Consider the following 18,194-nt stretch of genomic DNA (forward strand, 5'->3'; position numbering starts at 1 on the left):
TTAAATATTAGTTAGTTAGTTTGTTTGTTTCATGTTCCATGGATCATTTTCCACAATAGATTGTAATGATATGGAGTGACTCACTTTACATTCACATCACAAATTAATTTGTAAATATGGTCAAGTGCTACTAAGAATTATGCAGGTGAAACTAGTATTGATGAGTTGGGCAGAGAATTACAGCCAGCTAAGCCCATAGCTAATATCTGTACAAGATGAGATAAAAATTGTAGCAAAAGAGGCAACAGAAATTAGGGAAAGATGTAAGGCAGGAATCACCAAGGTCAACACAGAATTAACAATGACTGCTAGCACTGGTGACAACTAACAGAAATAACTTGGGTTACTTTATAATAGATTATACAGAAGGAAGCTGGATACCTCAGTACAGCAGTAAACACCACAGTATTAAATGGTTTATAAGAAGTACAATCTTTTGATAGGAACTGCAACAGATTCTGATTGAAAGAGAGATAACACCCAATAGTGGTTTTGCTCAGGTTCAAAAGAGCAATACCCCAGAAATAAGCAATATACAAAAATGACAGATTTTACAGTGAAGCGGATGGATGAAGGAGCAGCCAACTGAAGGGATTCCCTGAATTTAGACAGGACGATGTACAATGAGTAGAGAAATACTGGCCACACAAAGTGCAAGAAGAGAACAAGGATGAACTAAGACTACGAGTATATAATAGACAGATGGATAGGTTGGTAGTTGGTATGTTACAAAAGTCACTAGAATTTCTGAATGAGCCAGTGGGAGAGAAAACATTAATAACATGGGTAACAGACAGAGTACCAGCACGATATGGAGATATGTCATACGGTGCAATGGTCGAAAAGGAAAAGCAAGCAAAAATTATTTTAAAATGAGTACAAGAAGCAGTGAAGCAAGAAGGTCATGATAGTAACAGGAATAACTCGGATCACAACACCAAAATCAGGAATACAGTTGTAAATGGCCCATGCCCCAGTGACAACAATCGGTCCCTACAGATATAATCACAAAACTTCTGAGCAGGCTTTTGGTCACATGAACAGAAAACTGGCAGATGAAGCAAGATATGAAGAGCACCATGAGACCTGAGAACAGCAGTACAGGAAGTTATGATGCAACGAGAGGTAAAATGTCATGCTGAGAGGAGAGGAAGAAATGCATAGACTACGGCACAAAAAAAGTACAGAGAGAAATGAGAATGCCCTGAACTAGTGCTGAGGAGTAAATGGCATCATTATGAATTATAAAGAAAGGAAGACATAACACAGGAATTAAATACAATCAGGGAAATAAAATTCAAGAATTAGTTAGGCAGTAATATGGGTAATGACATAAACCCAGCTGTGCATAATAATGAGGAAAATGAAAATACAGTGGTAATAGTAGATATAGTCAGTTAGATGTTTTGGTTAATGAAGAGATTATGACTCACAAAGAGGAGGAAGAAGAAAATACAAAAAAAGATGGTCCCAGAGTATTAAAAGAAATGGTTTTAAAAGTACGAGGGTGGTTTGAAAAGTTCTCGGAATCACCAGGACAGGTCAGTGCTAGTGCAACGAGTTGTTCACATGACATTCATTGGATGGTTGCCTATAAATGTGTGCCACGTTGGTGCTCTTGGAAGAGAACTGTGGTGGTGACTTGGCTCTGTTGTTGTTCCTGCGTAGTGATTTGCGAAGATGGAAAAAACTGAGATTCGAGCAGTGAATAAGTATTTCTTAAAGAAAGGATGAAAGCAAAGGACATTCATGATTATTTCCAGAAAACACTGGGGGACTCTGCTCCTTCAGATTCAACTGTTGCCAAGTGGACAAATGAATTTAAATTTCGTTGGGAGAGCTTAGATGATTATCTGCACAGTGGTCGGCAAAGATGTGTCACTACTCCAGAAATCACTGCAAAAGTGCACAAAATGGTCTTGTCACATGAAAGGGTATATCAAATTTCAACTGAAGAATTAGAAATGAAAAAACTACCTGCAAGATAGGTGCCATGACTCTTGACGCTGGATCAAAAATGCACGAGAATGAACATATGAGAACAATGTTTGGCACGGTTTATGAGAAACAAATAAGATTTTTTGCGCCAGTTTGTGACCACAGATGAAACTTGGGTGTATTACTATACACCAGAGACAAAACAACAGTCAAAGGAGTGGAAACATGCTGATCCTCCGCCACCAAAGAAAGCAAAGACAATTCGTTCAGGGGAAAGGTCACGACATCAGTGTTCTGAGAAGCGAAGGGGATTCTGTTTGTAGATTATCTTCCAACTGGGCAAACAATTACTGGGAAATATTATGCTAACCTCCTGGACAAATTACAACAAAAGATATGCAAAAAAACGACAGGTTTAGCAAAGAAGAAATTTATCTTCCATCAAGACAATGCTCACCCGTACACATGACATCGCCACAGCAAAATTACACAAACTTGTGTCTCCCCCCCCCCCCCCCCCCCGGGAGGAATTTTGGCCCTCATTAACCAACACATCCAACCAATTGCCCAAAATCCAGCCTCCCATATCAAAGATACCAACCATTTCCTTCCCCGACTATCCACCATTCCTATCCCTTTACCTCCTGGATTCCTAATCATCACTTGATGCCACTTCACTATACACCAACACCTTCATGCCCATGATCTTGACACTATTGAACACTAGTTCTCCCAACATCCTTCACACTCCAACCCACTACTTCATTCCTCACACACTTTACTAACTTTAAATCAAGCAATGGAAAGGATGGAATGTAATAATATGAGAGATGTTGAGCTGCGATAGGCACAATAAAAAGATTCACACAATCACAGCTTTCAGCCATTAAGGCCTTTGTCAGCAGTAGACATACATACACACATGCACACATACACTCACGCAAGCGCAACTTGCACACACATCTGCAGTCTCAGGGAGCTGAAACTACACTGTGATCAGCAGCACCATTGCATGATGGGAGTGGCGACTGTGTGGGGGTAAGGAGGAGGCTGGGGTGGGGAGGGGAAGAGATAGGATGGTGGGAGTGGTGGACAGTGAAGTGTTGCAGTTTGGACAGAGGGTAGGAGAGAAGGTGCGGAGGGGGGAGGGGGTAAGTAGTGGAAAAGAGAGAAATAAAAATAAAAGAAATTAAAGGCTTGGTGTGGCAGTGAAATGACAGCTGTGTAGTGCTGGGATGGGAACAGGGAGGGGGCTGGATGGGTGAGGACAGTGACTAACAAAGATTGAGGGTTACAGGAACGTACGATGTATTGCAGGGAAAGTTCCCACCTGCACAATTCGGAAAAGCTGGTGTTGGTGGGAAGGATCCATATGGCGCAGGCAGTGAAGCAGTCATTGAGATGAAGGGTATCATGTTTGGCAGCGTGTTCAGCTACAGGGTGGCTCACTTGTTTTTTGGCCACAGTTTGTCAGTGGCCGTTCATGCGGACTGACAGCTTGTTGGTTGTCATGCCTACATAGAATACAGCACGATTGTTGCAGCTTAGTTTGTAGACCACATGAACGGTTTCGCAGGTAGCCCTGCCTTTGATGTGATAGATAATGTTAGTGACCAGACTGGAGTAGGTGGTGGTAGGAGGATGTATGGGACAGGTCTTGCATCTAGGTCTATTACAGGGGTATGAGCCATGAGGTAAGGGATTGGGAGCAGGGGTTGTGTAAAGATGGACACGTATATTGTGTAGGGTCGGTGGACGGTGGAATACCATGGTAGGAGGGGTGGGAAGGATAGTGGGTAGTACATTTCTAATTTCAGGGCATGACGAGAGGTAGTTGAAACCCTGGCAGAGAATGTAATTCAGTTGCTCCAAACCCAAATGTTACTGAGTTACGAGGGGAATGCTCCTCTGTGGCCGGACTGTGGGACTTTGGGAGGTGATGGGAGACTGGAAAGATAAGGCATGAGAAATTTGTTTTTGTACAGGGATGGGAGGATATTTACGGTCAGTGAAGGCTTCAGTGAGACCCTCGGTGTATTTAGAGAGGGACTGCTCGTCACTGCAGATGCAACAACCACGGGTGGCTAGGCTGTACAGAAGGGACTTCTTGGTATGAAACAGGTAGCAGCTGTCGAAGTGGAGGTATTGCTGGTGGTTAGTAGGTTTGATATGGACGGAGGTACTGATGTAGCCATCTCTGAGGCCGGAGGTCATCTTGTTGGGTTGAGTAGGACCAGGTGAAGCAAATAGGGGAGAAGTTGTTGAGGCTCTGGAGGAATGTGAATAAGGTGTCCTCACTTTCAATCCAGATAGCAAAGATGTCATTAGTGAATCTGAACCAGGTGAGGGGTTTAGGATTCTGGGTTTTTAGGAAGGATTCCTCTAGATGGCCCATGAATAGGTTAGCATAGGATGGTGCGATGCGGGTGCCCATAGCCATACCATGGATTTGTTTGTAGGTAATGCCTTCAAAGGAGACGTAATTGTGGGTGAGGATATAGTTGGTCATGGAGACTAAGAAGGAGGTTGTTGGTTTGGAATCCATAGGGCTTCTGGAAAGTAGTGTTGGATAGCAGTAAGGCCATGGGCTTTAGGAATGTTAGTGTACAGGGAGATGGCATCAATAGTGACGACCATTTCCTCGACCGACTCTCCACAGTTCCTCTCGGTTTACCACATGGTGCCCTACTCGTCACCCTCCTGGCCTCAACCTTTGTTAGTCACTGTCTTCACCCATCCAGCCCCTCCCTGTTCCCATTCCAGCACTACATAGCCGTCATTTCACTGCCACACCCAGTCTTTTAATTTCTTTTATTTTTATTTCTCTCCTTTCCACTACTTACCCCCTCCGCACCTTCTCTCCTATCCTCCGTCTAAACTGCAACACTTCACTGTCTGCCACTCCCACCATACTATCCCTCCCCCTCCCCACCCCAGCCTCCTCCTTACCCCCACCCAATCGCCACTCCCATCATGCAATGGTGCTGCTGATCGCAGTGTAGTTTCAGCTTTCTGAGACTGCAGATGTGTGTGCAAGTTGCACTTGCGTGAGTGTGTGTGTGCAGTTGTGTATGTGTATCTACTACTGGCAAAGGCCTTAATGGCTGAAAGCTATGAGTGTGTGTATCTTTTTATTGTGTCTATCGCGGCTCAGCTTCTCCGCTATACAGTGAGTAGCAACTTTCCTTCTCTCGTATTGTTACTTTACTAACTTTATCATACAATACAGCTACTCCTCTGAAGGGAAAGTATACAAACAAATCTCCGGCACAGCATGGGTACCTGCATGGCTCCCTCCTGTGCCAACCTGTTTACAGGCCATCTAGAAGACACCTTCCCAGACTCCCACAACCCTAAACCCCCAGTCTGGTTTAGGTTCACGGATGGTACCTTCATGATCTGGACACAGGGCAAAGACACCCTATCCTTATTCCTTCACAACCTCAACACCTTCTCTCCCAACTGCTTCACTTGGTCCTTCTCTACCCAGTGTGCCACATCAATGGATGTTGACCCCCTCCTCTCTAATGGCTCCATCCACACCTCTCTTCACATGAATCCCATCAATCACCAACAGCACCTACATTTTGAGACTTCCATACCTCCCACACCAAAAAATTTCTCCCATACGGGATGGTCATGATAGGACAGCATATCTACAGTTACACAAATTTCCACTGCCCTGCATGCTAGGATCTCATGAAGTCCTTCACAGGCACTATCTCCAGACCTAGTCTGTAAACAAATTTTCCGTGCCATATCCCCACACACCCTCAATCCTCCCACCATCCCCAAGAACCAACAACTAAGGAGTGCCCATTCATCACTTAATACCACACCAGACTGTAACAAGTGAATCACTTCCTCAATCAGTGCTTTGATAATTTATCATCGTTCCCTGGTATGAGGGACATCCTAACCGAGATTTTTACCACCCCTGCTAAACCGGTGTTTCACTGCCTACCCAATCTCCACAACATCCTAGTCCATCTCTTTGTCCATTACAATTCCAAACCCTTGGCACTGGGATCATATCCCTGTGGAAGACCTGGGTGCAAGACTTGCCCAATCCACACAGTCAGTCCTGTCATATGCTTATCCTACCACATCAGAGGCTGGGTGATCTATGAGAGCAGCCTTGTCATACACCAGCTCTGCTACAATCGCTGCACAGCTTTTTATCCGGTATGACTACCAACCAGTTGTCCACTAGGATGAATGGCCACTGCCAAACTGTGGCCAAGAGCAAAGCAGACCAACCTGTGGCACAACATGCAGCTGAACATATGCTTGATTTCAGTGGCTGCTTCACAAAACAGGCCTCTGAAGTCTTCCCCTCCAGCAGCATATTTTCTGAACTACACTGATGGGGGTTATCTTTATAAGACAGTCTCCATTCTCAAAACTACCCCAGCCTCATCCTGCAGTAATCTAGTGTTCCCACACCCTCCACCCAATAGTTTCTGCCCTCTCCGCCTTATCACCTCCTCCCAATTCACAGCCCCTTCCACTTACTGTGTACCACCTTCTACCAACATACCACTGATCTGTTCCCCTTCTCTGCTCCTCTCATTTTCCATTGCCCTTTCCTCCCCCCCCCCCCCCCCCCACTCCATCCCCCCCAGCCTCCCAATGCTGTGCCTCTTTTCGTTGTGCCCATCTGCAACTCAGTGTGTCATTTTTACGATGATTAGAAATCTATCCTTTTCATAATAATGTTGATAGTGCATTCTGGGCTTTCCATTGTTTGAATTTGGTATGTTTCAGAGGACAATATTACAACTTTGGAGCTCCCTAACAAAATCAATGGTTATTAATTGATACCATAAGAAGAGAAATGTAAAAAGCACTAAAGCCAATGGAATGCTCACTGTGGAATTCATTTACTATTAAATGATAATGCATAGCTATTTTCTACTACGTGTCACATAATGCTTCTTCCCAGATTCCTTTATTTCTTTAGCAGCAAGAGCTTTTATTAAGTGACAGAAAAGAAAAAGAAAAAAGTGAAACGATTGCAATGTTAATCAAAAATTCAATTCACAAAGGAATTAAAGACATTAGCTGCCAACTGTCTTTCATTCCTTTGTGTCTTGAATCACAGAGGCCGCAGGATCATAATGGTGTCTTGTCTTCCGGACAGGTCTGAAAGAACAGATGCCAGATTCTGACTGTCTGAAGCAATCTTTTGATATGAAACTTCTACTCTCTTTTGTAATTACAGCAGAATTAATACTCACATGGAATAAGTTTTAACAATAGAGAACAAAGTTGTAAATAAACTTACCTTGGATAGTTAAATGGACAAGCAGCTCACTGTGACCAAACACGTTTCCTGCTTCACATACATAGAGGCCAGAGTCCTGTCTGTCTGCCTGGTCAATCACCAGCTGAGCCTGCAGTCCTATGGCTGTCTTCATTTCTGACATACTTAGTCTGGAAGTAATGTGAAAAATTACAGTCACTAGGATCACATTAAAAGAAAGTAATGATCACATAAGAAAGTGAAACACTTACTTCAACTAAAACACAAATGGAGGTCACCAACAGTACTTTCCTATTGAAAATTACATCTACCTACATACTTAAAATGATGCCACATTGTTTGAGTTACTTCCATTCCAATTGCATATGAAGTAAAGAGGAATGACTGCTTAAATGCCTCTGTGCAAGATGTAATTAGTCAATGGGAACAGAATGTAAGCAGCTGAAGAATATCTCTAGATTCTTTATTTAATACTGATTCTTGAAACTTCATAAGTAGGCTTTTGCAGGATAATTGACTTCTATCTTCAAGCGTCCACCAACTTAGGATACTTAATATTTCCATGATAGTTGCCCTTAAGTTAACAAACTTGAGACCTTCTGTGCACCCCTCCTATGAATATGTTCAATGGCCCCTGCTTGTCCTATTTGGTGTGGGTCCCAAATACTTAAGCAATGTTCTAAGATGGGACACATGGGTGATCTGCAAGCAGTCTGCTTTATAAACTGATGGAATTTTCCCTATATCCTGTCAATAAATCGAAGTTTGCCACCTGTGTTACTCAATTCTGAGGATATGTGACCATTTCATTTCATATCCCTGCAAACTGTTACAGCCATGTGTTTGTGTGAGATGGCTTATTTCAACTGTAACTCATTGATGTATTCAAAGAATACTACAGGGCCATTCAATAAGTAATGCAATACACTTTTTCTAGGCTAATTTCAGTTGAAAAAAATGTGTAATTTGTTGTGAGAATTCGTGAAATATTCCTGCTTCAGTCCCCATAGTTTCATGAAGTTCTGATGAGTACCATCATTATGCATAGTCTTCAAAACAGCGTCTGTAATGGAGGTGCATTCCAAACACAGAGCTGTCATTGAGATTATTTTGGTGGAAAACCAGAGCAGCACAGATATGCACTGGTGCTTATGGATTTTCTATGGAGACCTGGCAGTGAACAAAAGCATGTTGAAGTCACTGGGTGAGGCGCTGTCACTATCACAACAGGGTCACACAAACCTGTCCGATCACCCATGTGCTTGCTGGCCACACACAGCTGTTATTCCTGTATCTTGGAAAATGAGGACATTCTTATTCGACTTGATGCAATAATTTAGCAACAGCTGTATGTATTGTAGAAATTTATTTTATTTTATGAACTTCTATGTGCTACCAGTTTCCGCATTACATTGATGGCATCTTCAGGCCCCACTCGTCATAGTCATAAAATCACTATACATGGCAGGAGCCATATAACTGGATCCGTGAATCAATTGTCCTGCAACAGCTCTTGGTGGCCAGGCGACACAGACAGCTGAGTCTGTTCAACATACTGCCCAAGGAGAAGTTGAGCTTCTCCCACCATGTTCCTTGCTCTAATAACATGTGGGAATGCAGCTGGATAAATTCTTCAAAAGTCTGATATTCAGACATGTCAGACCTATCATTTTCAAGACATAAACTGGATAAGGCCCTAAAATGACAGTAACTGTTACTTGTAGAGATATTGGTGAACTTCGATGTTATCGGTCATCATTCCCTAGAGTTATTTGCAGATGATGGTTAATTGTTCAATGTTGAATGAGCTAGTTTACACTCATAATGCCCATTAACAGCACAAAATATGACATCTTACAGACCATTTTTACAATAGTCTTTTAATTAGTCTTTTCTACCAATAATTCTTTTTTATGCACAGTGATTACACTTAATTACAGTCAAACACATCAACATACACATCTTATACACAGTTCCAAAAATTCTATTGAACAGAAGCTGTTGTCAAGCAAATATAATGATTTCGGCTTGTACTTGAAGTTAATTTTGTTGTGTATTAAATTTTTACTTACATTATAGTTCAAACTGCAATAATTGATAATTGTTGCATGCAGTTTCAAAGATCTTGTTGTTAGACAATTGTCATTTTGAGAAAAATTGTACTTCTCATCTTCACAAAGCTCTGTCAGCTGTTCTTGCGTATCGACGTCAAGCAAAGTAAATCTCTGGAGCAGTAGACGCAATGTCATCAAGACGTGAATTAATATTTCTCTCATGATGACTGATCAGAACTGGTTTTAATATTTTAGTACTCCTCTCATAGATTTGAATGTGTAATATTATGTACCTAGACAAACGAGCCTGACTGTTGTCTGCAGCAACACAGTTCGGCAATGTAGACTTTGTTTGCCCGCTCTCTGCTACTACGCATGCACAGTTCTCACCCTTCCCTGCTTCTCCCTCTATGCACGGAAGCGCCATCTTACATGACGCGAGCTATAAATCATTGTAGTAATGAACAGCAATAGTCAACACATTTCCCTGGGGCAGGCCTGAAATTACTATTACATCTACCAACAACTGTCTATCTAAAGCAATATTCTGCAGCCCCCCTACAAGAAATCATCAATCCAGTCACAAATTTCATTTGAAAGTCCTTATGAGCATACATTCATTAATAAGCATTGATGTGGTATTGAGTAAAATAGTTTCAAGAGTTCAAGAAATACTGCATCTCCCTTACTGCGTTGATCAACGACTTTCAGGATGCTGGTTGGCTTTGAAGGTGTCATTCCATTTTTGAAGCCTTATTATGTTTGATCTCCGGATATGTTCTATGATTCTATGACAGACAGCTGTCAGTGAGATTGGATAGTAGTTTTGTGGATCGCTTCTGCTATCCTTCTTATAAATGGATGTGCCTGTTCTTTCTTCCAATCAACTGACTCTGGAAAACAGTTTTTTGTTCACAGGATCTATGGTATATAACAGTTAAAGCTGGAGTTATCTCTGTTGTAAATTCTGTACACAATCTGACAAGATTCCCAGTGTCTCTGGAATCTTGTTGAGTTTTAATGACTTTACCTGTTTCGCAATGCCATATAATTCATCTTTGGAGTGGAGTGAGACGTAATTTGGGGCAGTCCATCTGTATCTTCCTTAATAAAGGAACAACTGAAAATCGTGTTCAACACTTCTGCTTTAGCTTTGCTACCCTTAATTCCAGTTTCTGTGTCATCCACGAGTGTCTGAAAACTAACTTAGATGTCACTAAGAGCCTTGACATGTGACTAGAACTTCACTAGGTTTTATAAGAGATCATTTGACATGATTCTGTTGAGGTAGTTGTGGAAGACATTATGTGTTGCCCTCTTGACAGCCAAATGAATTTTATTCAGTATCTCTCTGTCAACAGCCTTCTGCTTTGTTTCCACCTATTATTCATAATACACAAGAAATGTATTTGCAGTTGGAATGTGGATGACCATCAGCTGTGTAATGGGATGATGACGTGAAAATTTGTGCAGGACTGAGACTCGAACTCGGATTTCCCGCTTATCATAACCAGTCACCTTAGAAACTGGCTATCCGAGCATGACTCATGATGACACCCAAATTTCTATATGACGTCAACCATGTATCTACAACTTGCACTTGTACATCCATTATGTATATTCTTGAACAAGGGAGACATCTCACTTGAAAGTCACTTGCCCCGTGTCAGCAGATAAATATGATATTGCAATGGGCAACTGTCATTCTGAATTAGATGCAAAGTTCCTTCAGACATCCATGGATGTCCAAAGGAACAGCCACTGTGGCAACTACAGCCATTATGATATACAAGAAATGTATTTGCAGTTATGAATATGAACAACCATCAGCTGTATAATGCATACATGCATGACCAAAGGAATAATGCATCATAATTCAGAATGACACGGGAACTGCAATACCGTTTTATTCCCTGTTTCTTCAGAAGCTTTTTACAATCACTGTGTAACAAGGAGGGTCTCTCCCATCATGAACTGTTCTATTAGATAAATATGTGTCCAGTGCATGGTCAACTATTCTTTTAAGCTTGAGCCATAGTTCTTCTGTGTGTTACTGTTCACAGATAAGTGTTTGGAATTCCTCTTGGAGATGTGACTCAACTGCCACTCCACTTAGTTTACCGAACATGTAAATCTTCCTACCTGTTTTAGCTGCTCTTTGTACTTTAGTAAGCAAATGCCTCATGATCACTGGTACTAGTTTCACTATGCTCATTGTCAAAGAGGTCAGGTCTGTTTGTTGCCATTATCTAATATGTTTCCATCATGACTAGGCTTCTGAGCTATCTGTTGTGGAAATAATCAATTCAGCAATTGACTGTAGTATATGCTACCTTTGGTGCAAAGTTTCATCTCTTTGTCATTTTGTTTTGAGAGTAACTAATAAAAAATAATTCTATAAGCTTAAATGAGATGTACATCATTCTAAGTGGTATACAAGCCTTACCCATGTAATTAGTGCCCATGACAATGAAGTAACAAGTATCATTATGGACAATTTATTTTGTGGACTCTTAAATATGACACTATACTGCAGGACACTCAAAACCTGCTGCATGCCATCGACAATGACATTCACAAAAATTGCCACGAAATGCAGTGAACACAATGCAGTGCATAGAACTGAATGTTAAAATACTGCAAAATCATATATCAGTTAAACAAATGCGAACAGCAGAGCTGATTACAAGTCACTGTGCATTTGATCGTTATGCTACACTAGGTCATGTTAAGCCAGATTTGAATAAGTTGACTGTTCTGGTGATTTCTTCCACATTTGACACTGCACTATGGGGCAATGAGCTGTCTGTCTGTCTGTCTGCTCAAGTGATTATTCCCTGCTGTGTTTGCAGTTACATGCCCTGCCATTACTCAATGAACAACCACAAATTTGGCTCACGTTCACAGAAAATATTTTTGGACTCCAACAAGTTACCGATGATCATGAACAATTTATGCTAGTAATCAGCAGTTTAGATCAAAGGGAGACAGTATTGGTGTCAGACATTATTATGCACCCTTCACATCATCAGGCTCACGTCACCTCACTTTAAAAGCTGAATTAATTGCTCACTGCACTAAATTGCCAGACCAAAGGCTCAGACAGGTTCTTACGAATAAACAGGAGGCAACAAAACAACTTCAGAATTTTGATGGCATCGACAAGGTATGTTAGACATAATAACTGTTTTGGATAATTTGCTGTTACATATTTGGCTACAGCAGCCACCAACACAGGTGCAAGAAGATCAGACATTACGCAAGTTGCCAAAAGTGGCTGAGAGAGTGTATTGGTGGAGTCAAACAGCAACAGTTTCCAAGACATAATCAACAGAAGATGAGCCAGTTGACCCCACCCAACAGATGCCAAACTTGCCTGAAGAGATAACACCACACTGTGCCAATATCACACCCTGCCACATGCTGAATATAGCTGCAGGACTCCATAGTTTATGCACCAAAAATGAGATTCTACCCCAATTGCTTCAGGTGCAGCAACAATGGGGTGAACCTACTAAACAACTAAAGTCCCAACACAAAACAGTGCTGCAACCCTAAGATCAGCTGCAGACTGGTGGGCGTCTTAATTAATGTCTGCTGGTATCACCAGCAGTTTGGTCCAAACTAAAATCACGATCAGGATTATGCAATAGTTTGCAAGTTAAACAGAAAGCACTACCAGCCAATGATAATCAACACGTGGAATGCCATCACACTGCAGTAAATGAACTGCACCACAACAGTTGGTACATGCACAGTGGCAATTTGATGTTGACATAATTTCCACAAACACTGCTGCCACTGGCACATACTGCTGCTTCACAATGGTTGTAGGTATCAGACAGGCACACAGGTATGAGGCACACTGTCTCAGATGTCAACACACTACCAATGTGCATCTGATGATAAGCCTGATGAACATTCATGCCTGAAAGTACACAACCCAGCAATTTCCACCTACAGCCATAAAGTGCTCACACCTCCACCACTGCCATTACTGGCACATCTGCCACAGTTGGTGCAACAGCTCTGAGTTTGCATAGCCAATATCCAAGGACCACCTGCTTCAAGCCATGGGCGAGGCAACAGGGTGGGGATAAGGAGGAGGCTGGGGCTGGGAGGGGGAGGGATAGTAGGGAAGGAGTGGGGAGTGTACAGAGATGAGGTGGTGAGTGGGGCAGCTGGATGCAGTCGGAAATTTAGATGGAGTGTGGGGAAGCGAGTGGAGGGTTAGTAGAAAAGGAGTAAAAAGACTAGGTGCATTGGTGGAATAGAGGGCTTGTAGTGCTGCAATGGGAACAGGGAAGGGGCTGATGGGTAAGGACAATGACTAACAAAGGTTGATACCATGAGGGTTACAGGAACAGGATGGTCCAGTTGTTTATTGGCCAGTTTGTCGGTGGCCTTTCATATGGGCACACTGCTTGTTGGTTGCCATATTGGTGTAGAATGCAGCATAGTGGCTGCAGCTTAGCTTTTAGATTCTGACTAGTTTCACAGGCAGCCCTGCCTTTGATGGGGTAGGTGATGTTTGTGAAAGGACTGGAGTAGGTGGTGATGGGAGGATGTATGGGACAGGTCTTGCACCTAGATTTATGACAGGGATATAAGCCATGAGACAAGGGGTTGGGAGCAGGGGTCCTTTAGAGATGGATGAGGATATTGTGTAGGTTCAGTGGGTAGTAAAAAACACTGTGGGAAGAGTAGGAAGGATAGTGGCAGGACATTTCTTATTTCAGGGCATGACAAAAGGTGGTGCAAATCCTGGCAGAGAATGTAATTCAGCTGCTCCAGTTCTGAGTGGTACTGAGTCACGACGGGAATGCTTCTATGTGGCCAGATGGTGGGGCTTTGGGAGGCGTTGAGTGACTTGAAAAATAAGGCACAGGGGATCTGTTGTTTTACATGGTTGGGAGGGTAATTACGATCTGTAAAGCCCTCAGTGAGATCCTTGGTATATTTTGAGAGGGGCTGCTCGTCCCTACAGATGTGATGGCCACAGGTGGCTAGGCCATATGGAAGGGACTTCTTGCTATGGAATGGGTGGCATCTGTCAGAATGGAGGTACTGCTAGTGGTCGGTAGGTTTGATATGGACAGAGGTATTGATACAGCCATCTTTGAAGTGGAGGTCAACATTGAGGAAGGTGGCCTAATGGGTTGAGTAGGACCAGGTGAAATGAATGGGGGAGAGGGTGTCGACGTTCTGGAGGAATGTGGATAGGGTGTTCTCACCCTTGATACAGATCACAAAGATGGCATCAGTGAATCTGAACCAGGTGAGGGGTTTCAGATTCTAGGTGTTTAGGAAGGTTTCATCTAAATGGTCCATGAATAGATTGGCATAGTATGGAGTCATGCGAGCGCCCATAGCTGTACCCCTAATTTGTTTGAAGGTAACGCCTTCAAAGGAGAAGTACTTGTGGGTGAGGATGTAGTTGGTCATGCCGACTAGGAAGGAGGTGGTTGGTTTGGAATCCATTGTACGTTGGGAAAGGTAGTGTTCAACAGGGGTAGGACATGGGCATTAGGGATGTTAGTGTAAAGGGAGGTGGCAGCAACAGTGACGAGCAGGGCATCATGTGGTAAAGTGACAGCAACAGTGGAGAGTCAGTGGAGGAAATGGTTGGTAGCTTTTATATAGGAGGGTTGGTTGTGAGTAATAGGCTGAAGGTGTTGGTCTACGAGAGCAGTGATTCTCTGGCACAGTAACCGGCTACAATGGGGCATCCTGGGTGGTTGGGTTTATGTAATTTAAGAAGTGTGTAGAAGGTAGGAGTGTGGGGAATGGTATGGGTGAGGAGAGAGATGGACTCTGGGGAGAGTTTCTGGTTTTGTGGGGCTATGTTGGTGGGGGCTAAGGACTGGCGGCATCTGAACAGATGGAGGTCACTGTGAAAGGAAGGGTGGCAGCCAGAGATGGGTAATTTGATGGTAAGGCCGTCTGGGAGGATCCCATGAGCTAAGCAACAACACAGGAACAGTATGTGGGACTGGGTTCTACTAGGAATAAGGAAACTTTTCTGTACTGATGCAGATGGAAGGCACAATAATCCATGGTGGTAGAAAAAATGCAAAAAATACGCAAGTACCATAGAATTATGTCAGACAAAAAATTTGCAGAAATACACTCAAACAAAAAATTGTGAAAAGGAAGAAATATGGGGAACCAGGATGGAATCTGATGGAGTAGGCCAATAATGAGAGGCAATAAGCAACTGAAATTGGCATGAAGTCACAATGAGAACACATGGAAAACAAAAAAATATATATTTATAATGTGGGCTGCAGGCTTTTGGGTGGATAAGCATCAAAAGGGGAATGGTGGAAGTGACTAGATTACCTGAAATCAGTAGGTGCAAACTGGGAACTGGAATAGAGAGGAGAAGGAGTGGCGAGGAGGGGGAGCGGTTGGTAGGATGAGATACAAGTTCGTGTGGCACAGGAAAGGTTTGAGAAAGAACATGCAAAAACACATGCAAGCATGGCACAGGGCCAGTGATCAATATGAAGGTATAGGATTAATCATATGATGGGTGCAACATGGGACATACAATGCTGCACCAACAATCAGCATGATCTTGCAGCCATCTGTTGTGCGTGGCTGAGTTGGTTGATACAGGGTGGTTTCTAAGTAGAGCATGCGGCGCGGTTTGTGAGGCGACAAGAGAAACACAGAAAAGAAAAGAAAGAAGAATGGACACTGAGTATAGTAATGGATCAGAAAATAGTAACAAAGAAAAACAACACTGGGTTGAGATGGAAGAAAAGCCATCAGGTAAAATCAAACAATGGAAAATCCAGGATGGAATGTAACAATATAATGAAAAGGATAGTTGCTACTCACCATACAGCAGAGATGTTGAGTTGCAGAAAAAAAAAAGCCATCACACAATTAGCTTTTGGTCAACAAGGCCTTTGTCAAAATTAAACAAAGTACACACATGCACACACTCATGCAAACACAACCGACACACACATGACTACAGTCTCTGGCATCTGGAGGCAGACTGCGAGGCAATTGTATCGGGTTAACGAAGAGGCTGGGGTTGGGACCGGGAGGGATAGTAGGGTAGGGGTGGGGGTCGGCGAAGTGCCGCTAGGAGCATACGGGGACGAGGTGGAGAGTGGGGCAGTTAGGTGCAGTCAACAGGTTAGATGAGGATTGGGTGAGAGTGGGGGGTGGGGTGGTAGTAAAGAAGAGAAGTACAAAGACTGGGTGCACTGGTGGAATGGAGGGCTGTATAGTGCTGGAACGTGAACAGGAAAGAAGTGATGGGTAAGGACAAGGATTAATGAAGGTTGAGACTAGGAGGGTTACGAGAGCATAGGATATATTGCAGGGAGAGTTTACACCTGCGAAATTCAGAAAAGCTAGTGTTGGTGGGAAGGATCCAGATGACATAGGTTGTGAAGCAGCCATTGAAATGAAGGACATCATGTTGGGAGGAATGTTCAGCAAAAGGGTGGTCCAGTTGTTTATTGGCACAGTTTGTTGGTGGACACTCATGCGGACAGACAGCTTGTTGGTTGTCATGCCCACAGAGAATGTAGGACAGTGGTTGCAGTTTAGCTTGTAGATCACTTGACTGGTTTCAGAAGTAGCCCTGCCTTTGATGGGATAGGTGATGTTTGTGACAGGACTGGAGTAGGTGGTGGTGGGAGGATGTATGGGACAGGTCTTGCATTTAGGTCTATTAAGGGGTATGAGCCATGAGGTAAGGGATTGGGAGCACGGGTTGTGTAAGGGTGTACGATATTATGTAGGTTTAGTGGATGGTGGAAAACCACTGTGGGAGGGGTGGGAATGATAGTGGGCAGCACATTTATCATTTTGGGGCACAATAAGAGGTACTCAGAACCATGGGGGAGAAAACAATTCAGTTGCTCCAGTTCTGGGTGGTACTGAATCATGAGGAAAATGCTTCTCTGTGGCTGGATGGTGGGGCTTCATGAGGTATTGGGTGACTGGAAAGATAAGGTACAGGAGATCTGTTTTTGTGCAAGGTTGGGATGGTAATAACGATCTATAAAGGCTTCAGTGAGACCACTGGTATATTTCGAGATGGCCACTCATCACAGCAGATGTGACGGCCACAGGTGGCTAGGCTGTATGGAAGGGACTTCTTGCCATGAAATGGGTGACAGCTGTCAAAGTGGAGGTATTTATGTTAATTGGTAGGTTTGATATGGACAGAGATACTGACATAGCAAACTTTGAGATAGAGGTCATTATCAAGGAAGGTGGCCTGATATATTGAGTAGGAGCACCCTCGATCCAGATCATGAAGATGACATCAATGAATCTGAACCAGATGAGTAGTTTGGGATTCTGGATATTTATGAAGGATTCCTCCTTCTACATACTTCCCAAAGTCCATAAACCACCCATGATGCCCCATTGTGGTCAGTTACTGAGCCCGCACTGAGAGGATCTCTGCTCTCATTGGCTAATACCTTCCTCTCATTCATAGCTTCAGCCTATTACCCACAACTTACTCTCCTCCACCAACTCTCCATAGTTCCTGTCCCTTTACCATACGGTGCCCTGCCTGTAACTAATGGTGCTACCTCTCTTCACACTAACATCCCTAATGCTGATGGCCATTGAACACTACCTTTCCCAATGCATGATGGATTCCACACTGACCACCTCCTTCCTAGTTGCCACGACCAACTATATCCTCAACCACAAGTACTTCTCCTTTGAAGGCGTTACCTACAAACAAATCCTAGGTATGGCTATGGGCACCTGCATGGCGCCATCCTATGCCAACCCGTTCATGGGCCAACTAGAGGAATCCTTCATAAACACGCAGAATCCTAATCCCCTCACCTGGTTCAGATTCACTGATGACATCTTCGTGACCTGGATCGAGTGTGAGGACACCCTATGAACATTCCTCCAGAATCTCAACTCCTTCTTTCCCATTCGCT

At 43.2% G+C, this 18,194-nt stretch overlaps 1 protein-coding gene across 1 annotated transcript in view; it reads right to left on the minus strand.

Annotated features, from left to right (window-relative positions):
* Positions 1-18,194, minus strand: part of LOC124598534 (Down syndrome cell adhesion molecule-like protein Dscam2) — a 394,502-nt gene that overhangs the window by 142,643 nt on the left and 233,665 nt on the right. Inside the window, exon 15 of the mRNA XM_047136007.1 lies at positions 7,226-7,374. Within this exon, the coding sequence (XP_046991963.1) occupies positions 7,226-7,374 (149 nt within the window). The remainder of the gene's footprint in view (positions 1-7,225; positions 7,375-18,194) is intronic.

This window comes from Schistocerca americana, chromosome 1 (genome assembly GCF_021461395.2).
Source record: "Schistocerca americana isolate TAMUIC-IGC-003095 chromosome 1, iqSchAmer2.1, whole genome shotgun sequence".
Lineage (NCBI taxonomy): Eukaryota > Metazoa > Arthropoda > Insecta > Orthoptera > Acrididae > Schistocerca > Schistocerca americana.